Source organism: Sceloporus undulatus, chromosome 1 (assembly GCF_019175285.1).
Source record: "Sceloporus undulatus isolate JIND9_A2432 ecotype Alabama chromosome 1, SceUnd_v1.1, whole genome shotgun sequence".
NCBI lineage: Eukaryota > Metazoa > Chordata > Lepidosauria > Squamata > Phrynosomatidae > Sceloporus > Sceloporus undulatus.
This window is the reverse complement of record NC_056522.1, coordinates 215,371,513-215,399,026: the sequence shown is the minus strand read 5'-3', so window position 1 is coordinate 215,399,026 and position 27,514 is coordinate 215,371,513. Positions and strand designations below refer to the sequence as shown.

General features: G+C 39.1%; 1 protein-coding gene across 2 annotated transcripts in view; it reads left to right on the top strand.

Moving 5' to 3' along the window:
* The first annotated feature begins 482 nt into the window (after positions 1-482).
* Positions 483-27,514, top strand: part of PSMD14 (proteasome 26S subunit, non-ATPase 14) — a 63,462-nt gene continuing 36,430 nt past the window's right edge. Inside the window, exons 1-5 of one of the 2 annotated variants that reach the window (XM_042477838.1) lie at positions 483-629; positions 6,215-6,271; positions 10,772-10,824; positions 24,858-24,929; positions 26,996-27,115. In XM_042477838.1, coding sequence (XP_042333772.1) covers positions 10,777-10,824; positions 24,858-24,929; positions 26,996-27,115 — 240 coding nt within the window. In that variant the 5' untranslated portion in view covers positions 483-629; positions 6,215-6,271; positions 10,772-10,776. Of the gene's footprint in view, positions 630-842; positions 1,051-6,214; positions 6,272-10,771; positions 10,825-24,857; positions 24,930-26,995; positions 27,116-27,514 lie in introns of those variants that run through there. The other variant, XM_042477846.1, reaches the window with a different exon arrangement.

The window sequence follows — 27,514 nt, the reverse complement described above, 5'->3', positions numbered from 1 at the left end:
TCCTCTCAGGTAAAACCTAAATGTTTGTTGTTATTTGCTGTTTTTCCGTATTGAGGGGGTCTTGTGCCCTCATCCTAATATGGAGGGGCAAGTGTACTCCCTCCCACAGTCTAGAACAGCCCCTGGCTTTTTGGTAATTCCCTTTGAGAACTGTGCATTCACAGAGTAAGGTCCATTAACTTCTGAGGCGGGCACGCGCTGCCTTCGCTCAGCCAATCAGATTCTGAATCTTCAGGCCGCTCTTTTGTAGAAAACAAAAAAGCAAGAACAAAGGAGGCGGCCGTTAGGGGGGCAAACGGCCTCCCCTCTTTAAATGTAGTCGCGGCCAGGGGCAGAGTAGTGGGCGTGGCTTAGATATATATATATAGTGGGCGTGGTTTAGCTGAGAGAATCCATTCTACGCGCAGCGAGAGAGTGGGCGGGACGTTCCGTCGCTATGGCAACGAGCGTGGGCGTCTATTGGCTGGGGCGCGGACGACGGGCGGAAGAGGCGTCGTGCTTTGACCCCGGAAGTGTTTACGGTGCCCCAGGTTTGAATGAATCGGGCTGAATCATCGCGGCCCGGCTGAGCGGAAGAGAGAAGGGAAAGAGGAGCCGGGGGGACTGGGGCTCCGGCTGCTGAGAAAAGGGTAGGCCGCGGGTGCTGCTGCTGCTGCTGAGGCCCGTGGGCGGTGGGGGAAGGCTTCGGGGGCGGGAGTAAGGGCAGAAGGGAATAAGGGAAGGGGTGGATGGTGAAGGGTGGGCGCCGCCTTCTGCCCTCCGGGGACTAGAGCTACGCATTTAAGGAGACTTTGGCTGCGTCGGAGCGCTGACTGCTAGGGAGTCCTGGGAGTTGTAGCTTACTGTGACCCCAGAGCTCTCTGGCAGAGAAGGCTCGGTGTTCCCAGGATCCCCGAGCATTCAGCCAGAACAGTCAGAGCGGCCTCAAACTGGAGTATTGCTGCAGTGTGTTTTTGGACCAAGGCTTCGCAGTGGATGGCCCCTTGGCAAGCCACACGCCGCCTCCTCCGGACATCTCTCCCCAACAGATGGCTTCGCCTTAGGGTTGCCGTAAGTCAGAAAGGGCTTGGAGGCACGCAACAACTATTCCCTGGCGGCTAAAGTGGCGTCAGACGGGATTATTTCTGCCGTGCGGATGCAGCCCATGGGAAGTAAACCTCCTTAACCTAGGATATCAAGGAGACCTTGGGAAGGAGTGGGATGGACGTCTGTGAGAGAGAAAGAGTGTGGACTACAACTCCCAGAGGGCCGTCCTCCCCTCTCCCTCCTTCCTTGTCCAGTAACTTTCCCAAGCTCCCACATGGGCCACAATCCCAGATGCCTCTGGGCCTAAACTGCCACCATCCCTAGTCCATAGCCAAGGATGGATGGATGGGGACTGCTGTTCAAACACATTTGGGGGCCTCCTGCAGGGCCAGCCTTCATTGCTCTAGGCACTCCCCAAATACTCTAAAGGCACCAGATCCTGACTGGTCTGGAAGCTGAGTCCCAGTTTTGGGAAAGGAGCGGGGTACAAATACGCTTGGTTCTCCACATCCGCTAGTGTTAGGAGCACAAGACTCCCCTGGATGTGGAAAAATGGCAAGTAAGGAAAGCGCCCTGTTTTTCCTGAGAGGAGGCCTCTCTGGGGATCTCTAGGTCCTAAAAATACACTTTCCCTTTGCCTTGAAAGCCCTTGGAGCATTCTGAGGCCATTGCAATCTGGCACAGAAGGGACTCTGCCAATTAGCCTTTCTGAGCCTTGCTTCCGTGTTCTGGTAGTGGTGATAAAATTGTTGGTAGTGTGTTCCCATTTGGAGTACTATTAATCAGTTGCGTTTATATCCTGCCCTTTCACCATTGAGATCAAGGGAATATACATGATTGTAGTTTTGGGAGACATTGAGCCTCCTCTGTCAGAGGGCTCTGGTGCTGCAATAAACCACAGCGTCCAGGATTCCCTAGCACTAAACCAGGGCAGTTAAGGCAGACTCAGTCTGGACTATTTCTGCAGTTGTTTTGGTCCTCAGATGCTGGACTCCTACTGGCTGCAGTGGTGAGGACAGGGCTGTGTGTGTCTCAGTCCTCTGCTGAGGTCTGGAGGTAAGTCCCAGCCAGCAGTGAGAATTATGGAAGCTGTAGTACCAACATCATGAGGGCACTAGGTTGTTTGCTCTTGGGATACAGTATCCTTGGTGTGGCTTAACCTTTTACCTTCATTAAAACTGTAGTGAATATTTCACCTATTGCAGAAGTTTTACCTATTGCAACTGAGTTGCTCAAATGCTGGCTGCCAATCAGTGGAGACTTGCTAGGAAAGAAAGAGAGAATGGTAGTCATTGGGCACAAATACAGTATCTGTCCCTATGGGTTGCTGGTCCTCTACATTAGATAGCCTGAGGAGTACTTCATTAGAGAAAATATAGACACTCTTCTGTACTTTGTTCCATAGAAGGAACATTTATTTTGCCTATGTTTTAATATAAATTAAGTAAATTTATGTAAATCTTGGCCTTTAAAAAATTAAATTGGGAGAATAGAAATACAGTTGCCCCTCCCTTTTCATAGACTTGGAATCCACTGTCTTGATCTTCGTGGGAGGGACAGGCACCCTTTAATAAAATGGTGGTGCACAGCCCTGCACATGCGCCACAGGCGCATGCCCCATTATTTTCTATGGGACCCGAATATGTGTGTGAGCCACCATTTTTGCAAGGGGGTCCCCCACGAATTGGGAGGGGCTACTGTAATTCATATTATCTAGAACTACTTCATGGTTTTTTAAAAAATAATTTTCATTTAACATTCCTCCTTTTTAGATGAATTCTGATAGGTGTATATGTGTGCCTGTGTGGATGCCTGCGTCCTTCTAAGCCAATCTGTTCTTCTTGTTGCTGCTATTTTAATCCCTGAGTGTGCAACCTGGTGTCCTCTGGAGGTTTTGCACCACACCACTGATTGGTCCTAGCCACCATGGGCAATGGTCAAGTATAATAGAAGTGGTAAGGGAAAAAGCGCACCACTTTCCACTCCCAAAATGCACAACATCTTGCTTAGCTTTTTGTCAAAATCAGTAATGGACTTGCTACACATGTTAAGCAAGAGAAAAAGAAGCAGGGCAACATTTGAGAAGGGAAAGGAGGGCATGAATGCAACAAAATTAGCTCGCACAAGTTCCTTGTGTTATGTATGGAACCATTCTATATTAACATGTTTTTTTGAAAAGCTTTGAAATAATTCTGTAACAGCTCCATGTTTATCAAGAGCTAATCATTTCATATGGTCTGAAACTGGTACAAATCAGATCATGAGAAAACTTTCATGTGAGGCTTGTGCTGAAATTAAGCATTAGGTGCTTATATGGAAACTTACAGCTTGTTAGACTATACAAGCTATTAATAGAAGATGTTAACAAAATCAATAGTAGTATGTTTACCTTGCTTTAGTTACCTCTCACCCCAGTTTAAAATTCTGAATGGTATTTTTGCATGGGAATAGCATTAAAACAATACTGAATTATGCATAAATATTTGCATATGGAAATGTTGTGATAATGGAAGCGCTTATTGTATTTGTGGAGAGCTCCTGGTGTATTTGTTCATTAACTACTTCTGGTAGCTCAGCAGCATCCATCTGCAAAAAGGTGTATATAGGAAATTGTGAAAAATATTTCCCAGATTTTGTAAAATGTTTAACCAGAGTAAATAAGTAATAAAGGCTGGTTCCCAACAGTCTTTTAGGACGACCACACACTTACAATTATATTTTCTTGGTGTTTTTACAATTTTATTGTCTGCATTTTGTTATGTGATGCTTTATTTTTATAACTTGTTTGTAGATTGTATGCTGTTTGGCAGGTCTTACCTCTATTTTTATCTTTCGTATGTCAAGCGCTGTGTAAAATTTGACAGCACTATATAAATAAATGTTAATAATAATAATAATAATAATAATAACAATCTTACAATTAGCTTGCATTTAAAGATTGAGCATCAGCACTGTGTCCAACACAGGCACGTTGTCTGACATCCCATCACCTTTTCTCTGGGTTCAGTGTTGTGTGCAATTGTGTGTCAACCTTGGTCAAAATGAGCTGCTAATCACATATTGGGAATGCTAATAAAAACTGGATTCTCGATGAATTTAGGAGTGTTGCTGTGCCTAAATTGTCAACATTAGCATGCAGCATTGAACTTGAGTGGATTGCAGAAGTGATAATGTTTAATAGTTTTATGTGGGTTTTTCATGCTATGTGACCATGGTCTAGAAGAGTTTCTTCCAGACAAAAGTCTTCTAGAACATGGCCACACAGCCGAAAAACCTACAAAAAACTATGGATGCCAGCCATGAAAGCCTTCGACTTCGTAATGTTTAATATTTTTCCCCATCAGTTAATTGCCGTTTGACATTTGCAGGCTCAGTCCTGAACTGTTCACAAGTTCATGATAGATTACCTCTAAAACAGCAGCAGGCAAAGTGCTCTTGATGGGCTGCATGCAGCCTGCAGGGATATTTTTGTAGCCCACGCCTGCTTTTTTGGTGGCCTCCTGGACCAGTATATTTTGCACAGGTAGTCTTGGGGCTAGATGAGAAACAGGAGTGCACAATTGGCCACTCCATGGGGGGGGTCATTAAGGGATTGCTTCTAGGCCTGGTGTGGCCTGTGGGAGGTATCTGGAGGTGAAAGTTTAGCCTTCCAGACATATCAGGCTTGCTAATTCCTGCTTTAAATGTTTTACCCAATTTTAATTGATGTAGATGCATGATGGTTTTAGAATGCGGATGTGCTTGGAAATTGGTATATCATCCTTAAATAATCCCATGTATATAGTGTATTCCTGCACATCAGGAGGTTGGACTGGGTGGCCCTTGTGGTCTCTTCCAATTCTATGATTCTATGATATTTATTGGTATACTTGAATATGATATACGTTAGGTTGGCATGCCCTTTGCCAAGGGAAGTCGGTGCTCTAGTATCATTATACACACAAAGCAGCTGAACAAGACACATCATTAACAAGCTACAACATATTATGGAGAACAATGCTTCCTTTTCATGAACTCTAGGTGCTGGACCTTTATCACCTGCAGACAGTCCCCAAATGTCACTCACCCATAATAGGACACAACATGGATGGAAAGGCAGGAACAAAAACTTGTGATAAACACAGGTGCTAACTCTGTTTCAACGTCTACAGTATGTGAGCAGCAGCATCACAAGGCCTAATACCATCAACACTTGCTCATCCTATAAGGCAGTGATTCCCAAACTTTGGTGCCACCATTCAATTACATGGGACTCCAACATATGCGAAATTTGCCTTACACAGGGTGGGTCAGTCCAGAACGAATCCCCTGCGTATGGCAAGGATGGACTATATTAAAAATCTGTTTTTCTCACTTGGTCTCCAAGGTGCTACAGGATTCCTGTATCTTTTTATTGGAGATTAACTTTGGCAACAGTTAATGTTTTAATACTGTCTAATCTTGATTAAGTAGTAAACTTTAACTTCATTCACAAAATTGAATCAGTTATATAGCACCTGTAGTGTGACAACCTGAGATCAGAATAAGGTTCCATGGTCCACCTGGATCTTTAGTATGTCTCTGGAGATCCCCAAGATAGAAAAGCTCTTGCTTTGTTTGTTTGACATTAACATTTACATGTTTACATGTTCCTTCTTTCTTTTCACATGCATGTGACATACAGAAAAGCTGTCCACAGATAATTCCTTAGAAACTGATAATACTAAAAATTTAAACAATTTGTAATTTCTCAATGTTTAAAAAATCAACAGGCATTTACAATTTTTAAAAATCTCAATGAATCTCTAATTTTATAACAAGAATTCAATCACAAAAACCATTAATAGTGCCCCAACTTATGCAGCAGATTGTTCTTTTCAGAGAAGATTAAAGACATTAACATAATTATATCTATATATCTTGGAGACTCATAACACTTGTAAGTCCCATTGGTTTCTGTGAGTCTACTTTTATTTGTGACTGCCCATCACAACATTTGTTTTAAATAAGAGCATTATTTCTCGTCAGTTTAAAGGCTTTGGGGGAAATCACTTCTGTTCTGCATAATTTGCATAGCTTTAAACAATGGCTATTTCTGTGCTACATACAGAAAGTTTTTGGGTCTGCAAGATCTTGGGCAGGAGTAACACACTGCCTAAAACAGTAGGAATGTTTTTGTATGTTAACAGTTGCTGTTCCTTCTGTTTAGGTAATAACTGAAGTTCACCTCGATCAGTTCTTGGTATCAAGCAAAGACTGAAACAAGGTTGGTGAAAAGAACTGAAAACTAAGTGAATGTAAGGTAACAATAAAATAGCTCATTTAGAATCTTATGTTTATAGCATTATTGCTTGGGATTGCCTGGAAAGGTAATTCTACTATCCAGGATTTTGAGAATTCATGGAACTAGATATGCATTTAGCATCACTGGTTCTTTTGTCTCAATTGAGCCTGTGCCATTAGATTGGGGATAAAACATCAAGGGAAGAATCCAGTTGGTGTGCAATGCCAGCACAACTACTCTGGTGTAGTTAGACAATGAGGAAATCAAAATTGTTAAAGAGTTCCTGTACCTTGGATCAATCACTGGTCAGAATCGTGACTGCAGTCAAGAAATAAGGCTAGGAATAGGAAGTGCAGCTATGAAAGAAATAGAACAGATCTTAAAGAGTAAAGATATACAGTTGGCCATCTGTTTTCGCAGGGGATCCATTCTGGACCCCCCAATAAAATGGAGGCTCGCACGTATTCAAGCCACATAGGGCGTGCCCCATTAGAAATAGCAGAGGTTGCCCTTCTGCAGATAGTTGAGGCACGGACCTCAGATCCATGAGTTATTATTATTAACCTTTATTTATGAAGTGATATGAGGGGCAACTGTATATCTAAGCACTAACAATAGAATCATCAGCGCCATTCCCCATCACCATGTACAGATGTGAGAGACAGTGAAGAAAGTGGATAAGAAGAAAATCAACACATTTTAGATGTTGTGCTGGGGAAGAGGCTGAGGATACAATGGATGGCCAATCCCAGACAAATGGGTCCTTGAATAGATCAAGCCTGAACTCTCCCTGGCAGCCAAGATGATCAAATTGAGGGTGTTGTATTTTGGCCACATTATGAGGATGCATGAATAATTAGAGAAGGCATTAATGCTAGGGAAAGGTAGAAGGTAGAAAGAGAGGAAGGCCACACACTAGATGTTGGATGCAATCAAGGAGGTCATGTGTCTTAATCTGGGGGACGTAAACAGAACAATAGTGGGGATAGGATAGCGGGGCTCATCCATGGGGTCACCATGTGTTGGAGTTGACTTGGAAGCAGTTAATGGTAGTTGTTGTACCAGCAGTGGCAGAAGGAAAAAGGCTGTGAGCATGGCAGGTGATCAGGAAGTCAGACATTTAAGAAATACATTGTTTGGAGTGGGAACATTTTGTCAGGCTTTCCATGTCACTGCTCTGCAGCCTTGGAAAAAGTGTAAGGCTAGAGTAGTACATAATAGGGTTCTTGACTAACTTGTGATTGATCCATTACTGAAACTCAGCACCTCAAGAAAGGGCTTCTACTCATGCAACAAATGTTTCCTTCCTCTCTTCCAAATTCCATCCCCTTGTGTTGCAAATGGTTCCCAAACCTCGGGAGCAGATTTTTGAGGTCATGGGAGGTGTACTAAACAGAGGAAAAGAATTTTCCCTGCATCTCTTCCATTAATTAAAGCTAATGGAACTAGCACTAACTGTTAGTGAGATGGATTAATTGGGAATCACCCATTGTAATTTGTATTAACTGGTATACTTGACACAGAGTACAATCTAGGGAAGGCTGAAGATTTGTTCAAAATAGTGGGTCTTTTTATTTTTGTACTATGTTGGGATATCTACATTTTATTAGCTTCTTTGTCTTATATTCAGAAATGATCCATTACATGGTCTCAGGCAAAAAAAAGCCATTTTCTGTTGCGCAAAAATCATATTTCAAGTAGAACAAGAAAAGAAAAGAAGAAGAAAAAAACTTGGTGTGATGTGTGAACCCATATGTGTTGACGAGGCATATAGCCACAAACCACAGTTTGTGATGGTTGTGCCTTTAAATCATTTCCAGCTTATAGCAATCCTAAGGCAAACCTGTCACAGGGTTTTCTTGGCAAGGTTTGATCAGCAGGGAGGGTTGCCTTTGCACCTTTTCTAAGGTTGAAAGAGTGTGATTTGCCCAAGATCACCCAATAAGTTTGCAAGACGAAGTGGGTATTCAAGCCCTGGTGTCCAGAACCCAGGTCCATTGCTCAAACCACTACAACACATTGTCTCAATTAGAAATTGGAAACCCATGAATCATGGCTTGTCTTAATGGTCAAATCCACAGTTAAATCATTTCCTTGACTTGTTTTCCTAACTGCCAGACCTGAAATGGGAAGTGATAAAAGAAGTGGGAGTAGAAAAAAATGGGGGAGACAAGCCACAGTTTAGTGATCTGCTGTACAGTTTGTAGCTTAAGTAGCAGATCATTATTAACCACTTGTTCTAGAGATCAAATGCTAGAGAATCAGAGGAACACCTTAGGTTTCTTATCCAAGCTGAGATTTTCATATATGTGTGTTTATTATTTATTAATAAAAATATTTCTATCCTCTTATATCAAAAGGTATATCAGGATGGTGTATAAATCAATTTTAAATAATTAATTTTTTTAAACAATACAAAAATAATTTGCAATCAGAAAGCATACTGAATAATTTAAAAACTACAACAAATTAAAACTGTTTAAAACTATATACCTGTAAAGGTTTGGACATTATAGTACAGTTGAAATAGATTGTCCATAACTGAAATCTTTTAAAATCAGTTTACTTCAAAATGGAGGAAGGCAAGACATAATTCTAATTTTAAAAGGAACAGTGAATTACTTTAAATATGTCTAGTTGGAAATACACCTTTACCCTTAAAACACAGGAATATTTGCATATAAAATTGGTTTACATTTTATAGATGTGTGTATTTGTATGCTTTCCTATAGTATATTGATCTTCCATTCGAGTGTACAGTCACTCCTCCTTTCTCGCAGACTTGAAGTCCGCTGTCTTGGATATTCACAGGGGCAACCTCCATTATTGTCAATGGAGAGTGCCCCCGCAGTGCATGCCCTGCACACGCTTGTAGGCACGCACCCCCATTCAAGCGTATGGGGCTTGAATATATGCAAGTCTCCATTTATGGGTGTGGTCCGGAACGGAACCCCTGCAAAAAGAGAGGTCCAACTGTAGTTAAATCTGATGTATAGATGCTCCAGGTGTGTAAAGAATCACCAGATTGATTATCTTTAATTAATTGAACCAAAAACCATCTTATTACATCACAGATATCACACATGAGATTTGTACTAAGCATATCAACACCTGAGCAAGACATGTGGCTACTATCTATTATTAATATTATTACTATTATTATTATTTACTTGTACTCCCAATATAGAGACTGTAGGTGGCTAACAACAAATTTAAAACAGGACTGTTTAAAAATAATACTGAACATTTAAAAATATAAATATATATATATTTTAAAAATGACACAAGTTAAAAAGTTAAAATAGTTATTAATTAACAACCTAACATGGAGTTTCCATGGCATGATTTGTTCAGAGGGAGGGTTTAACATCTACCTTCCTTTGAGTCAGAGAGAGTGTGACTTGCCCAAGGTCACCCAGTAGGTTTCCCTGGCCAAGCTATCTAATTATAAACTGCCAAATTGACTTTAACTGACTTTAAGTCCATCATACTCTCATGCATTAAACAAGGATATGGCAAGACCAATTTTTGGTACTACACCTCCCCATCTCCACCCCTGACAATAATATGTCTGACTGTTGAACCTAAGTATGTGGACATCTGTAGTACTCAGAAGTGGGAGAGCTGATGTGCCTGTGTTCAACTTTGGCTCAGAACAATTAATAATGGTTCACACCATTGTTATCTAAGACAGTGAGAATTTCAGAACTAGTAGTGACATGCTGCATATGAAAATGTTACTACTACAGCACTATAACAAAAGGATGGAATGTTTGTGGCACAGACTCATTCTACAGCATTCCATATTTAACAAGATTTGGAAATGTGTCGAACAAGTGTATAGCCTTTGGTATTTTAACTAAAGCCATTTCATGTTTACAGCATTCTTTTGGTGTAATGAGTTCATTAAAAAAAGCTTTTGATGCTAATTTAGTAAATCTATAATTCATTCAGCATCTTTCATATGCAGTTTTGATGCTAACTGACAAGCTGTAAGTTAATTAGCACAGAACCTACTAATGAGGATGTTAAAAATCTTAACTTTTGAGTCTTCATATTGATGTCCTCTGGACATACTGAAGGAAACTGATATACTGGTAGGGAGGTGTTATTGTTTGCTAGCTTGCTATGCTGATGCTTTTTCAGGTGAGTAGGGTCAAGGGAGGAAGTTATTTTATTTTTTATTTTTTTGCAATTTTTAAGAAATGAATATTGCAAGAAAAGCTTGTCTTCTCCTCCCCCCCCAAAAAAAATCTGGGGATAACCCAAACCCAGTATACTTAAATTAAGGTTGTTAATTAGTATGGAAGACAGCTTCTTGAATTAATATGTGGTGTTAATTAATAGGAAGTCTGATGTTGTGTTGTAATTACTACCAATATATTTGACATAATGAGTGACTGTAGGTGACTTGCATGGAGCATAATTTACTAAACACATTAGAGCCTAGGTATGCAATCACTTTTTGTTTCTTTCCATTAGAAAATATGGATAGACTTCTACGACTTGGAGGAGGCATGCCTGGTCTGGGACAGGTTAGTATCCAGCTTGTTGGTATTTTTTCCCCTAAGACTGAAATAAATTTACAAGTCATACCTCTCACCTTTTTTTTTTGTTTGTTTGTTTTTTATTTTTGTTTTGTTTTTTAGTTAAATATCACTGTGTGTGAGCTCTATAAGAGCAACTCTGTGTGTTTAACCTGGCCATGCTTGAATCTCTGATGCTTAGCTGTTTCCAGTGGAAAGTACAGTGATGGGACAGCATATTCAATAAGTTAGAGTTCTTGGATTTCACTGCCTTATCATTTTATTAAAGCACACCTAGTGTCATCTTAAAGATTTGGCGTGGCATGATGTTTAATAAGTAATGCCCTACTTCATCATGTAAATTAATGTAAATTATTTCAATGGCTTTAATGTAGTTTAACTATCCAAACAGAATTTGAGAGTATGCAAGGTATGAGGAAGCAAGATATTTTCATTTGTCATACGGATTTGGATGTTGTTCAGAGGAGACGATTTGTCAAACTAATCAAACAGGCAATGGAAAATAGAAATCCTTTTCAAATAAACTTTCCCTGGATTGATCAAGAGTGGCGGTTCATTTCTTATTCATATAGCACTGTATATATGTGAGCACACTTCATGACGCATACAGCTTGGTCACCACAGTAGGTATGTTAGACTGTAAAAGCATTCTGAACACTTTCTGCCATGGTTGATAAAATATTCCAATAAACATAGCTGATCAGTTTCATTTTTAATAACTTGCTATGGAATTAATCATCCAGTGTCTTTCATCCAGTGAACAGTCTTATTTCTGCCTCTATAAAATAATGCACATTGTTCCACTCTCTTAGAGAACTTCTTCCACCCTTCACTGGTCTGTGGCTGTTTACAAACAGCAGTTTGGGTTTAGAGACTATCCTGGTCTATTCATATCATTTACTGTAATTTGTTTATAAAGATTCCCATTTTGGCTTCGTAGTTACTTTTAACTCTCCTAAGAGCTAAAGTGACCCCGTTTTCTAAGATAGTGGTGCTTGACTTAGTTGGGCTCTTAAGATTTTTTTTTAGTACACACAGACACGTGTATGTACACATGCACCACTCTTGGTTCACAAGAGATTCTCAAGCAGTAAGTGTAATGTTATAAAAGATAAATACAGTATAATAGTATAATTACAAAATAATTTACAGAAAATTTATTTGACCAACAAGCAAGCAGAGTACTTTCAAAAAAATCTCAAATAACCTGGACAAAAAGGTACATTTCACTTTGGTTCCAAAAGGACAGCAACATCATCACCAATAATTCCTCCCCTGGGAAAGCACTTCAGTATCTGGGCACTGCCACAGAAAAGGCCCTTTTATGAATGTATATGTATTTCTTTCACTGATGTAACTCAGAGAAGAGTCTCCTCTTCTTTATAAACAGGTGGGGTGATATGGGACGAGGACCTTTTTCTACTTCCTGATTGAACAGCCAAGCCAATCAGTCTTCAGTACTTGATTACTCCTTAAAAACCTATATATAGTGTTTCTTCCATCACCCAAATTTTATGTCACCTCCACATTTTTTAACTAGTGTCATGCTGCTGTCATTGTAAAGGTTTTGGGAGGCAACTGCTGTTTTAGTTTGTCTTCAGCCAAAAATTTTGTATAAAGTTGTTAAGTATGTTTTATTTGCTCAAATGTCAGAATGAATAACCCAGCATACAATTACATTTCCTTTGGCATTGGCATTATAGCCATGTTTGTCCTTAGATTTTTTTCTCTCAATTCTTTGCAGAGCCTGGTGCTTCTAAACCCACTCTTTTAAATGAGCTTTAAAAATAAGTTACTTTAAAATAGCCAAAAAATGAGAGTGACTGAGACTGATTCACATGAGAGTGAATCTTGGCAAGAAGATCAGGGGCTTCATTACAGCAATAGTGTTCCGTCTCTGTGACCAAATTCAGAACTGGGTATGTTGAATGATATTACCCATGTCCAGTTTCAAGTGTGTTTATGCTGTTTATCTTTTAACATTTTGTTTGTGGGATCTGTTCTGGTAATGCAGTTCACAATGAACAGGGCAACTGATCTGCCAAATCACCAAGACTGGAATATGGACAGTGAAATTAGCATAATGCTTTCACTGAATTTTAATGCTTGACAGGTTCATGTAAGATTTGAGAGTGGGTTGTCTTATTTTTGGGACCTGTCTGATTTTTCCCAGGTAGGAAAGGAGAGGTGTTATGAATGTGTTTGAGTTAGGAAATTGAACACTGCTTTGATAGAACTTCTGATACCAATGGATACTGGGTATTTGAACCATTTGAGGCCTCTGATAATAGAATTCAGACATTTGATATTTGCCAATTTACCATACATCAACTTTTATATTGCTCTGAATGATCCTCCAGCTATTCAGAGCAGATTTTTGGATTGTAGAGGGGAAGGAGGAATTTGGAAAAATGTGTTTTTCTGTCCCGTGTCCACTAGATCAAAAGTCTGTCTGTGAATGTGGGGACAGCACTGGATGCAACCCGTAGTACTTTGTTAAATATTAATCCTATATAGGCATGCAGAATGTGAGGGTGTTAAACATGAAAGGCAATAGAACATGCTAGCCCGCCTTCCATTTTACAGACCTCCATTTATCTCTCATCTTGTCCTCAACATGTGACATATAGTGTTATAAAGGAGAATGCTCCCATGTATGTGGAGATGTTCCATATGCAATTGGACACTGGAAGGACTAGCACACTCCCTTTCATGGCTTCCTTACAATGCATACATTCTAAAAACCTATGTAACATTACAGAATGCTACCAGTATCGCAGAGTTTATAGAGCTGTGTGTAAAGTTGGTCAGTACTGTACCAGGGATACCTCAGAGAAATTGGGAGATAAATGTTGTGGTTTCATTACAGAGAAATAGAAGACCTTTCTTATTTACATAAATGTCCTTGACAGAACAACAGAATTTATGGATAGAATGTAATGGTGTTCTATGGCTTTTGGTCCAGTAGATGCCACAGTTAATGGAAAAGTAATTTTCATTTCTCCCTCATAACTGCCTCCACCTCCTCCCAGTCTGTTCTAGACAGTTGGGGACAGTTCTCTAGGACAGTGTGGAAAATTTCAGCAAAGGTGGGATCTGCAGAGGAAAGAGCAGATCAGCAGAAGTCCTTATCCCATTAGTGGAAGTATCTTCTGGATCAGAAGCCACACTGAGCTGAAAGACTCTACTTGGTTCCACACTGTATATCTTATTAAAATTGTTATAGTAACTTGTGAAAGTATGCTTCTGCCAATCCTGTTGCATATGCCTGCATCTGAATGCAACTCTGGAACACTATACATGCATGAAATTTTATCCCAAACTGAAGTTATTCCAGCATTCTTCCTTAGTATTTAAACTGTATGGTGAACTGCTGTTTTAATTCGCCTGAATTTTAGCTATAGCTATCTCATGGAGTCATGTTCAGTAAAAGATCTTGACAGTAGAGGGAAAGAAAAGTATGCAGTTATTATCCAGCTCTTATAGTTGTTTCTGGTTGAATAAAAGTTTATTAATATAGTTGGAACAATGCTCTGAATGTCTTGTAGTTTGGTATTATTTTTATTAAGCAAGCATACAGCACTTAAAAACAAAACTATAGAACTTAAAATCTAAAAAGCAACAATCAAGAATAGGTGCAATATCAAATGCATGTGAACTTGTCCTGCCTGCTACATAGGCATTGAGGCAGCCTAGACCTCTTATTGGGAGAAAGAGCAATGCAGTGCATTATCTTTTCATAGATCAGTTCAAACTACCTTCCTAACCATGCCTTGGAGCAGTAGTTTGTAATGGTTTCAGATCTCACACATACCTTTAATCCACACATGCATTTGAGGACTTTTATTTTTTAGAATACGTTTGTGTAGTAGTAGCTGTGTAGTAGTAACCTGCCTAAAGTCATATTGTGACCCTGTAAATGGATTCCAACTCCCTTTCCCCTTTGTTAAAGACCTGTCATTTGGAGAACTGGAAGCTAGTAAGAGTCAAGCCATGTCTGACTTGTTTTCCTCTTTTTCTCTTTTTCTTTTTCTCTTTGGTGCCTGAAAGAAGGAGTTTGAGATTTCCAGTGACAAAACATAGCTTATCATTACATCTGAAAGTGCCATTCATGATTTACTGACATCATAGTTTGCTTGTGCATTAGAAGCCTAGATCTTTGATCGTGGTTTGAACTGTCACCTGAATGTGATGTTTTGGAGAAAAAGAGAAACTGTTGTCACTTAGCATGTGTCTGAGCAGCCTAGTTAAGTTTTCAGCATACTGGGGAAAGTAGGGTAAAGCTGAATAAATGAATGGTTAGAACAGATTCTCCTTTCAAATGGCTTGTATGACGTATTCTCGCAAAGCTGTTGCTCTTACTGTCGGCTTCCAAGTTGTTTCTGTCTTACAGTGACACTAAGATGACCCTCTTGTAGAGTTTCTTAACAAGATTTGTTCAGAAGGGTGTTGGCTTTGCCTTCGTCTGAGGCTGCGAGTAACTTGGCCAAGGTCACCCAGTGGATTTCCATGGCTGTGCGCGGAGAATCCAAACCCTAGTCTCCCATAGTCCTAGCCATGCTGGCTCTGACACAGTACTCTGGGCAAATGTTTTTTCACTTACAAGACAAATTAAGTAGAGATTTCTCCAATAAGTTACAAGACATAGCTTTACAATTCCATTGTGTTGACTAAGGATTCGGAAATTACTAATTTAATTCATTAATGCAAGTTAAATGTTGTTGCTGCATTTCCTTTTCTGAATTTTAAAATGTCGTTTCTTGTGCACAATAGCATTGACAGCTGGTGACATGATGATGTGTGTGGGTGGGTAAATAACCCAGAGTAACACTGTATACAGCCCTCAAAAAGAGTAACTGAAACGTCAGCTAAGTCTGTCCTTGAATACAGAACACAGTCTCTGCCATATTTGCTTACTGCAACTTTGGCTAGATGCTTTTAACTGATGTCTTGTGGAAATAGATGTTAAGGTGGACCACTTCTTTAAAAAAAAAGAAGCAGAGGGAGGGGTGACCTGTCTCCTAGCAGTGTTAGCACTTCAGCTGGAAATAAAGAGGCAAGAATTGCAAATAGCTATTTTGTTTGAATAATAGGCTTGCCAATTAGCCATCAAGTGCTTCCATCTGTGAAATTGTTGATCAGATGGGTTAGCTGGGACACTTCCAGATTAGGGCATTGTACGTGGCACTTGAAAACTGTCACTTTGAAAGAGGTTTCAAGTACTGCACTGCTTGATACTATAGAAGCACTTTCCTTTATTTATTTATTTTTATTTTTTAAAGTTCATTGATAAAACCTGAAGCACTTAAGAGACTTGCTACTGATCTAAAAACCATGTTGAATGTGCTGATCTAGTTTATGTAGAGCTTAAGTTTATGGTGTAGTTTTCTTTGGTTGTTTTACAATTATAGATTTAAAAACTAAGTGTTGATTTTCATGTATTTATTGTTCAGGGCAGGTTATGGTAGGCATTCTTTGTGAATGGCAGGCTTATATTTAGTAAGACACTTTGGCTTTTTAGAGGAATTTGGAGTGTTTTTAATTATAAGCTGCTCCAGAGATTGCTATTGTAATAGTAGGATAGTTTAGTTTAATAAATGCACAAAATGTTCAGCAATTCTTGTTGGTGCAAATATTAATATGCTGATTCTGGTTTAATTCACTGTGACATATTAATGCATTAGTGGGACATTTTGAGTAAATGTGCATGACTAGGCTTGAGGAGATAAACGAAAAACCCTGTATTGGAGAATTTTCTGGAAGTGGCCCCTCTCTTCCCCCAGTAGCCTTTCATAAAAGCCAAAAGGTGCAGAAGGCAAAGCTTTCAGCACCAGCTGTTGTCATGCTGGGAGCTCAGCATTCTTACTTTGCCATTAGTATTGATCATCTGTAAATTTGGGGGTGGGAGGGCACTGCCCCCTTTTGATCTAATGGATGGCTGCATCATCTCTTCAGGAAATAACTCCATACCTCCATACTTCATCATTGGATCAAGATCTCTCAAAGATCTGTCTTTATGGGCCCAAACAGGCCAAAATAAAGCTGCTTCGGGTCACTTTGGAGTTATGCTGTTTAAATGACACTTGCATCTGAAGAGGCCAGAAGCTGCACCAAAGTTTTGCTGCAGTCCTTAGGACTGGAGTCTCGCTTTGGTGCAGCTTTTGGACTCTTAGGACACATGCATCATTTAAACAGCATACCTCCAAAGTGACCCGAAGCAGCTTTATTTTGGCCTGTCTGTTCAGGCCCTAAGTCAGGCTGGGCAATTTGTGGCCTCCCAGGTGTTTTTGAACTGCAAGGTTCTGCAACTCTTCACCAATGGCAGCACTGGCCATGGCTGATGGGAGTTGTAGGCCACAAAAACATCTGGAGGGCCACAGTAGTCCATTCCTGCTTTAGGCAAAATATTATAGTGTTGACTGTGTACTGTGTTAGAGCAGGAAATAAATATTTCCATCACCTCATTCATTCTTTTTGTTGTTATTGTGTGTCTCCAAATTGTTTCTGGCTTACAGCAACCCTACAATACATATCATCGGGTTTTCTTGGCAAGATTTGTTCAAAGGAGGATTTCTTTTGCCTTCCTCAGAGGTTGAGAAGTATGACATGACCTAGGTCTCCCAGTGGGTCTCCATGGCTAACTGGGGATTCGATCCCTTGTGCTCCCAAGTCCTAACCAACTAGTTCTAACCGACTCAGTTAAGTTTAGATAGATTAGTATTATGAGCTTTACCATTTGTTGTTTGTGTGTACTTGCTACTCTCCCCTCGACTCAGATTTTACTTGAGTGGATTTACTTAATTTGGGTGAACTGATTTTCTACATGCCTTTAGAGGCCAGTTTACTCTGCCACTTTGCCCAGACCATTTTTGGGGTAACACTTAAGAAACACTACCAAGTAACCCAGTTGTCTGCTTTTGAGACAGCCGGGTTACTTCTTAGTGTTTCTTCACAACAGTGGGTAGGCTCTGTGGGTGCTGCTATGGCAAGAAAGTGATAGGGATTCCTGGAACATTCGCTCTGCTTATATTCCAGCTAAGCCAACTTTTATGAGAAATATAAATCCTTCTTTGGAGAGAGGAAGAGCTGAAGATGCTTCTCTAATTTGGGTGGAGATATAGCAGGTTGTGGGCTGAGTTCCGCCTCTCATCTCTCGTGCACTTTTACTGTGGGGAGGAAATGGCCTCCGTTTGATCATCTGATTGTAGTGTTGTATGTGTGCTAAATGTCGCTGAAGATTCAGGCAATGCTCTCTAAGGTGAAAATCATAGAAACTTCCATAAGCATTGAAATGATCTAAATGATGAAGATGTAAGCATCGTTTTGGCATTTTTTCCCAAAAAAGAGAAAAAAATTAAATCACACATATGTGGCCTCAAGGAAACAGTTTGTTGTAGCCCCCCCCCCCAAAAAAAAGGTTTAGTCAGTTTTTAGTGATGTCATGCTAACTAGGGAGTCCCTCCATTTAATCTGCTTACATACATACACCTCATTTCTAAAGTTTGATTCTCTTCTGCACTTTTCCTAATCAAGATAAATGACCTTCCATCAATTCTCACACAGTATTGCTTTATACAGGCTTTTAGAGGTGCTAAAATCTAATGTTTCAAAACAGAACACACACATAATCAGCATTCTGAGACACCTTCTTTTGCTCATATGTTTTTAGAACAGTATAATTGTATTTGTTTTTGCAAAATAGAACAAAAAAACCCATCTGGTATAACTGCATGTGACAAATCATCTCCAACATATTAGACAATGAAATTTTTACAGTATCCTGATGTATGGAAGCAAAGTATCTTTGTCTACTTTTCACTTGTGCATAATGACCAGATGTTTTTAGTTAGTCAGAATAGCTTATTAGCACATCTCCTTATAAATGTTTTGGAAAGAAATGTCCACCAGCAAGCTCTCTATATAGTATCTGACATGTGTCTGTAGACAAGGGAATGCTTTTAATTGTTTTCCTCAAGTCTAATAGTGGAACCAGTTGGTATTTTGAGTGTTCTGTTGAGTGTGGAGTGAATGGTTGATGTCTGAAACCCTTGGAGCATTGACCCTTCAGAGATTTTGGTACATATGTAAAATGCATGTGTGCCCTTTATCAGTTTGGTATTGGTATCTTTTTCTTACATTTTTAATGCCCCTTGTTGAGAAAGAGAGCAAATTTATAAATTTCTAGTCAGATAGAGATTATTTTGTGGGAATAAACTAGCTCATTTTTTTTCCTGATATGAGATTGCAAGAATGGGAAGAAATCAGTTTAAAAGTGCATCCGAATCCACCTTATTTGTTTCATTTGTAGATGATTACAAGTGTACTTCACCATCACTATTATTTGAAATAGTTTGATTGAACAAGATCATTTTCAAAATTCCTTTCTCTGTTACACTTTTAGCTTACCTTTCTGCCAGTGTTCTAGATGAGACTGTTATCGTTGCTCCCCGTTCCCAGTTTTATTCTTCCAGCAATTCTGTCAGCTAGTTTAGGCTGGAAGATTATAATGGTTCCTAGGTTCATGACAGAGCAGAGGTTTCAACCTTTTCTTCTAGTCCTGGTTACCACATTAGAATTGTTTGGACGCATTGTTTGCATCCACATAGTTTGGAAGCATGCTCAGTTTTAAAGAAGACCAAAATTCCACCAGCCTTGCTGTTGTGAAGGCATAGGCATAGCTATCAACAGATTAAGTCATTTGTACTCTCCTGCTTTATAACAGCTACTTATGACACCAGGCACAAATCTTTGGTTGGATATTAAATCATCATTTATTTTTGTTATGGAAAGCTGCTTGTTTCATTCTCTTCCCTTGCAAGTGGACAAACTGTCACTTCTATTAAAATATATTTATGTAGCATTAGTTGTAAATCCGCATGTGAGGAAGTGTGTGTTAACCCTTAAGTGCTCTTACAGTTATCTGTAGCACACAATAACATAATGTATACATAACACAATGGTTCTTTAAAGAGGCGAATAGTTTTTCTACCCTCTGAAGTAGTAACACACACTCTCAATTGTCTATAGGTGTAACAGCTGAAAATCTGCACTCCAAGAGTTAAGTCAGCATGAAAGAATTCATTTCCACTTTAATGACCTAGCCTTGCTGGGTTAGGACGATGGGGAACATGCTTCTGACTTGCACTCCTATTGCCAATTAACACCTCCTATAACAGGTTGTCTCAGCTAGTCATTGAAGCACAGGCAGTAGAAATAGTTTACATGCATCTTGTTTTTCACACTAGTTGTTTAATACTCACAGAATTAAGTATTAGAAGGCTCCTTTTTTCCTTTGGTGGTTAAGAATAAACATGACAGTGTTGGATAGTTGTACATTTGCTTATGCCTGTTTTGTTGTGTTTATATTTTAAAGGGTTTGATTGTGAAAAATAAAGGTTGGAGATGCTATCAGATCTAATCCTTGTATCTAAGAGTTTTAGTTGCAGAGATTTCATTTATGATAGCAGTAGCATCAAGAATGGCCTCATCCCCCGCTCAGCCCCCCCAATATTTTGGAACATGGGTTTTTGTTGTTGTTTTTTAAAAATATTTTTTAAAATGAGATAGGTGGGGAGACAGTATCAAGAGGTAGCTGTTAAATATTTCTTTGTGATTCGGTAGTTCTTATTTTTATAGGGGTTTTTTCAAATGTTTGCGATTACATCACTTTTAAAGAATAAATGGTACAAGTGAAGGGCAGTGTTCTAAAATGACACATTGATTCATGATTAATCAGCAGGTATTCTAATAACATAATAAAACTGGCTAAATAATTGATACCAGTTCACACTAAGAGAAAGGTGGAGTAATATACCTAAAAGTGTTAACAAATTTGCTAAAAGGCCTGAGTAGGTAACACTTTGAGGTGTTAGTTTTATGCTGTTATAATGGCAAATGCCTTTTTTTAACACTTAGTCAACAAGAGCTGCCCAAGGAAAAGTCACAGCTTTTATAGCTGGATCATATTTGAATGCTCCTGAAGAAAAGTGGCATCTCATTTTAACCTCATTTGATTGATTGGTGAGTCGACTGCTTGATCTCTGTTCTTTTAGAGTTCTTGAAAATGTTTACATCATTAAATGGAGATAAAAGAAATGCATTTTGATAATGCATGCCTACCTTAAATTCAGCATTCACTAATAAGTGATGGCTTAAAAGAAATGATTGATGTGGCTTACAGCTGATATGATTGCCCTGCAGGCAGGTCAGTTCACTGCCTAACACTTGGTAGACAGTTTAGTCAGGGAGAAGCATCTGTTTTATCTCTTAAAAAATATAATCATGATTGATTTCTCCAGCCTCCCCAGGCTTTGTATGCATTAGGTACAAAATAACTTTTTATATTTATTTGTTTGTTTGTTTGTTTATTGCTTTTTATGGTTTATTTTTCTTGTATGTAAAGGATCAAACGTGTAAGGGGTTGCTTCAACTTCAGTCCTTGGTGGTGATATTAGCACATAGATTCTCTGGGGAATATGCTACATCTGGTATATCAGGGAGAGATATATTTACTTTTTGTCACCTTTGTCGACTATTGGGTTAGAATGGAAGATGCCTGGCAGATTAGGTTTTATGTATAATGTAACAATTCAGTATTCAGGCTCTATGCACCTTCATTAACATTGCTGGTTGGTAAATGCAAAGTGAAGGAGACACACTAGGCACTCTAACATTTTTGGCTTAAAGATATATTTTCTTACATATAAATGAGTTTATAGACATGCATGGAGGAGTGCAAAGTAATGTGAATCGAAGAATGTCTGGTCTGTCCTGTCATTTGCAGAAAGCATTCTCCAGGCATTGTTCTTGAGTATAATTTCGAAGATCAGCTTCCATGCATGTGATTTAGTCTAGGTTTTTAATAAGTGAATTTTCTACATTTACTTTCTCATTCACTTTTCTATTTCAGACTAATTGTTCAAGTTTCAGTTCAGTTGGATCTTTGCTGTAATTCTGAAACTACTTTCTCTGGAGTAGTCATAATGGATGTTTTAATGGATGCTTACAAGACCTGGAGTTCCAATAATATGTCCATGTACAACACAATATATTTCTAAAATTAATGTGGAAATATATCCTCATGATTGTGTAACATTTGGAGGTAGTAGTCACACTAAGCAAAACAGAGAATTGATACATAGGTATTCATTGCTAATTAGAATATTTGGGAATAGGACTTGGAATAAGCTAGTTGAATACACTCTGTTGTGTAAAGTACCTTAGGGGGAAATTTGTTTAGCATTTTTAATAATCTAGAAGCGGGAATAGCGTAGGCTTGCATATTAACAACTTGCTGCTAAATTAAGAGACATTGTGAACACCAGTGAGGGCAAAGTGATAATGTGTAAAGGCCTAGAAGGTAAGAAGGAAGTGTCATTCTTCTTTAAGCAAGTTTTTTTTAAAAGAATACTTTACGGGCATTTGTTAGCAGGCTTCAGCAATGGAGTCAGTTGAAAACAGAGGAGAATACAGTTTTTAAGGTGTTGTATTCTGGACCATGTAGTAGTATTCAAGTCAGTTACAGCAGTAGCATAACTGACAATTGGAAAAACAATTCAAAGTAAAGGTATTGAGACTTTTCAGAAGATTATAGAAGTAACTCTTGCAGTTTTCCCTTAATGGAAGGCGTTATTTAAGGGACACTGAGAGTCCCATGCCTGTGATGGAGTTTTCTTCAGAGTAAAATATAACAATTTTCTCTTCTCCTGTTGCTGATGCCCTCTTACTGTTATACTAAAAATAGCTTCCATCCTTGCAGAGGATGTTGAACTAGATCCTCTTCTGCTGTAAACCATGTACTGTATTCTCACTCCCTTTGTCTGTTTCCCTTACGCTTCTACAAAATATCCAAATGGAACTGGCCACAATGCATTACCTCTTGTAGGCCTATTTCCCCGCAATTCCTTGGGACCTGTACTTTGTGACAGCTGGTTATAGAGTGACTACCAAGAAACATCTTCCCATACAAGCATGCTCAGCCATCGGTGTCAGCTGACCATTAATGTTCTGACCTGCAGCAGATAAGTATCATCTGCAGGAACTAGAACCAGGGCTTTGTAAAATTTCAGTCCCATTCTTTATTATTCTAATCTGAATTAGAACTCTGAATTCTCAAAATAACAGTAAAATCCTGTTTAATAAATAGTTTCAGGGGATGTTTTGATTCATATATTTATGTTTTACTGCTTCAGTTGAGAGTATGTGTGCCTTCCCTTCAAGTCATTTCTGACTTATGGTGACCCGAAAGCGAATCTAGCATGGGTTTTCTTTGCAAGATTTGTTCAGAAGAGATTTGAGATTGCCTTCCCCTGAGAGTGAGAGAATGTGACTTGCCTAGGGTCACCCAGTGAGTTTTGTGGCTGAGCAAGGAATCGAACCCTCATCCCCAGAGTTGTAGTCCAGCTTTCAAACCACTATGGCATGCTGGCTCTCAGTGTATGTATCTAACTAACTGGAGGTTATGTATATCTGGTGGATACATTCATGAACCTTTTCCTGATGCCCTCCAAATATTGTTGTACTTCAGCTCCCATTAATCCCAGTGAAAATGAAACCGAGAGCTGCACACTAAAACAATTGGAGGGAAGCTAATATGAGGAGGAGTATTATATTAAAAAATCAACATTTCTTTTGAGTTCACTCAATCATCAAATCCTGTCTGATCTCAGAAACCAAACAGGGTTAGGCATGGTTAGCACATGGAAGGAAGACTCTCAAGGAATAAAATGGGCTTTAGGCTATATTCATTTGGGTAAGCTGGTTTAAATGTAGGTGAGAGAAGCAAGCGACAACTATTTTGAGTTAAAATGCTTGTTGTGTTCTTTAATCATCAGAAGGTATTGGATGTTCTCTTTGAAATTACACCAGACTTACAGAAAAAGATTTTGTATCACTGTGTCATCATTTGCAGGAAGTGCCTTGCTTCCCGGGAAGGGCATAATTTTTACTCTCAGATGCTATAGTTGGCATTTTGCACTTGAGCAATACACAGTATTGGCTACGGTCGTCATTCACACCTGGGACAATTGTGCTAATTTTTTATTAGCTACTCATGAAGCAAAGAGCAGAGTATTTTGTTCACAGCTTTTCTGCCTAGGGATTGAAGGTCCATTTTTCTTTCGCTGCACCAGTGGATCTGCAAAGTGCTCCTGTAGCCTTTCTCTTCAAGTCTTCTTTAGCAAAGGGAAATTGTGTTTGTGTTGGTGCCAGCTAATCATGCTAGCACAGCAGCACTTATATTCACACCACTGTAAGAAATATGTAGTTAATTGGGAGATAGCATGTGTTTGTGTCTGTGGTGCCCAGAACATAGTATTTGTTTCTTAGTTCATGCTTTTTGGTTTTTCACTCTTGACTGGATGATAAAATACTCAAACACTGGAAAAACTAGTTTCTGTAGGACAGTGCTTGAACACATAATTGTGGTAATCATGAGAAGCAGCAGCATCTGCATTCATATGGCACTATAAAATGTTGAGAACATTTCACATTACTGTATTTTGTTATACCTGTAGAACTCCAGTAAGGTATGTGTCATTCAGGGGTAAGACTGAAGGCTACACAGTGAGTTTGGGATGGCACAAAGTTTGATTGGGAACACTGCTCTGTATGCTTCCATATGCGGGGGTGGGGTAGGGCGTCTGTATTTCCCCCCAAAAAAGCAGTCCCTTGCCACTCAGGTGCTATCTCTGACCATTGGAGAAGTCCTTTGAGGAGGGCAGGAATAGCTGATGTAATGAGTGGGAAATGAAAAACCTCTACAAATGTGCAGATGCTCTGAGTCACTGGTCAGGTGAGAATTCAAAAATGCTGTATTTTGCCCCTAAAATAAAATATATTTTGTCTATAAAATAACATGTGTAAACAGAGTTCAAAGATATAGCCGTGTTAGTCTGTAGAGTCAGTACGTAGAGAGATGTTGTAGCACCTTTGAGACTAACTGAAAGAAAGAAATTGGCAGCCTGAGCTTTTGTAGACTTCAGTTCACAGGAGACTTAATGGTGTGTTGCTTCCTTTTCCAGGGACCTCCTACTGATGCTCCTGCAGTTGACACAGCTGAACAGGTTTACATCTCTTCTCTTGCGCTTTTGAAGGTAAGTGTTTGTACAGGTTGAGTTTACCTCATCCAAAATGCTTGGACCAGAAGTGTTTTGGATTTTTTCAGATTTTGGAATATTTGCATGCACATGGTGGTGGGACCCAAGTCAAAATATGAAAATTATGTTTCATGCAGCCCTTGTACATATAGCTTGAAAATAATTTTATAGAATATATATAATAATTTTGTGCATGAAACATTTGTGTACATTGAACAATCATAAAGCAAAGGTGTCAGCCACCATACAAAACGTTTTGGATTTTTGAGCATTTCAGATTTTGGATTTTCTGGTAAAGGATATTTGACCTGTATTTTATTTGAATGGTATTGCACAAAGCATTGTTGATAGCAAGGGTCAGGGGGCCTATGGCCCTTCAGACGTTTCAGACTACAACTCCAGTAATCTTTAACCATTGTCTGGGAGTTGTCCAGAAGTACTAGAGGCAAAGTGCTCCATCTGTATTTGGCATAAAGGTTTGGAAGGCAGAGTTCTTCAGTTCCTAATATCAGGAATGAAATATGTCTATATTTTCCATATTAACAGTGCCCTAATTTGTTCTTCTATAATTACCTGGAACACTCACCGTAAACTTGTACTTTGGAATTCTTTGTTTTAACAGGTAGAACACATGAATTGCAACACTTCTATTCAGAGTTTTTGCAATCCACTCTATTCCTGTTTTCATCCTGACTTTCTTTGCTCCCCCCCCCCCATTAATCAGTAGTCCATCAGTACTGAACATGTTCTTTCTGCATCGATCTGTTTCAAGCAGTTTTCTCCTGCATTTTAATTTGTCTCCATAATTAAGGTGCCTTGCAGAGGTGACTGAATAGTGGTGCCAAGTTATATTTATATTAAAATATTTTCACATTGATTTATGTTAGAAACTATCTGTTTCTTCCTGAGACATAACCAAGTACCTTCTCAGTATGAACCTAAAAGTGACCTTATCTGGACAATGTGGTAGTGGAATTCTTTCCCCTTCTTTTTCAGCCACCTTATTCCATTCTCCTGCCTGATAATTTTTCCTTTCCTAGTTCTTCAGCACTCTTGCCATTCAGTTCTGCTCAGGCTGCTCAGGTTTCTTTCCTTCTCCCACTAACCCAACAAACAGATTTTTTGTTTAAGATTATCCAAGTTTGCTGATACTTGGGTTGTACAGCGTTGAGAACATGAGCACAGGAAGATTCGAATCAGTATTGGAAGTATTGTTATGTTACTGTTTTTTTAATGCATAACTCACATCTCTTATTTTACTGGTTTCACCAGGTTTCTGGCTTTCCAAATCTCAGCAACTAGTTGCCATCCCATTGCCTTCAGTATTCAAGCTTTTGAGTTCCTGTCTTTGAGTCTGGGACGCATCACTGTATAAAGCAGGGAAAGAATCTTTATAAATGTGAAGGGTAGAATCTCCCTTCTCCTGTGATTTCTGCTTAGACTGGATATCATTGTGGGAAGTGCGGGAACTTGCCTTTCCTCTGTGGCATGTGTTTCTGTCTGTATAGTGAAATGGGGCCTCTTTGCTCTTATAGGTGTGGCACCTCCAGGTACTTGCCACATTTTACATTTGCTTCATGTGTTGCTTCCTATCCCATTTGGGATGGTTTTCTGTAGGTCGTTGTTGATACTGCTGATTAGCAGCTTATGGGGGAGTTGCATCTCCAAGCAGCAGTTAAGAGTGCACATACTTCACTCACTGTTAACTTTATCCTTATGTTGTCTTGGACTATTGAATGGAAATAACATTGGATATTCTTCCCATGTTGGAAAGATCACAGGGAAGGGCTTGAGGGTCACAGACCACATGGGGAACCTCTTTGGGCTAGATTAGGCCTGTAAAATGGAGGTTTACCATCCTTTGCATATAGAACAATAATGTACTTTGCAAAATGCAGGGAAGCCAGTTTGTCTCTCCCCCCCCCCCACCCCCGGCATAAAATGTCATTCTCTGTAAGACATTATAGTGGTAAAGGTATGAATATGCAATAGAAAAAACAAATTCCATAGAATCATACACCTGTCCCATCAGTAGTATTTCATTAGAATTCTGATCTTTCCAGATGCTGAAGCATGGTCGAGCTGGTGTCCCTATGGAAGTTATGGGGCTGATGCTTGGAGAATTTGTTGATGACTATACTGTCAGAGTGATTGATGTGTTTGCTATGCCACAGTCAGGAACGGTGAGTACTCTTCAGTGAGTAAATGTGTGGTGTCACATTATCCTCTAATGTGAAGTGTATTTAGGATGTTCAATTCCTGATTCTAAGATTCTGAACTGCTTTTATATGACGTTTTAATTAAATGTATTCTTGATTGTATTATGTATTGTAAATTGTTGTGATGTATATCTGTCTTTGAACTTGTAAACTGCTTTGATCTCCCAGGAAAAGCAGTATAGAAATAAAGATTTTATTATTTTATTTATTATAACTGTATGTCAATTTCTTCCCTCCCCCACATGCATAATAGTTGTGGAAAAGATTCTGGTTGTTCAAATGTATATATCCAGGTTTTTAAAATGTGATGTTCTATGTAACACTTTTCATTTCAATGTTTAATACTTACCGTATATACTTGAC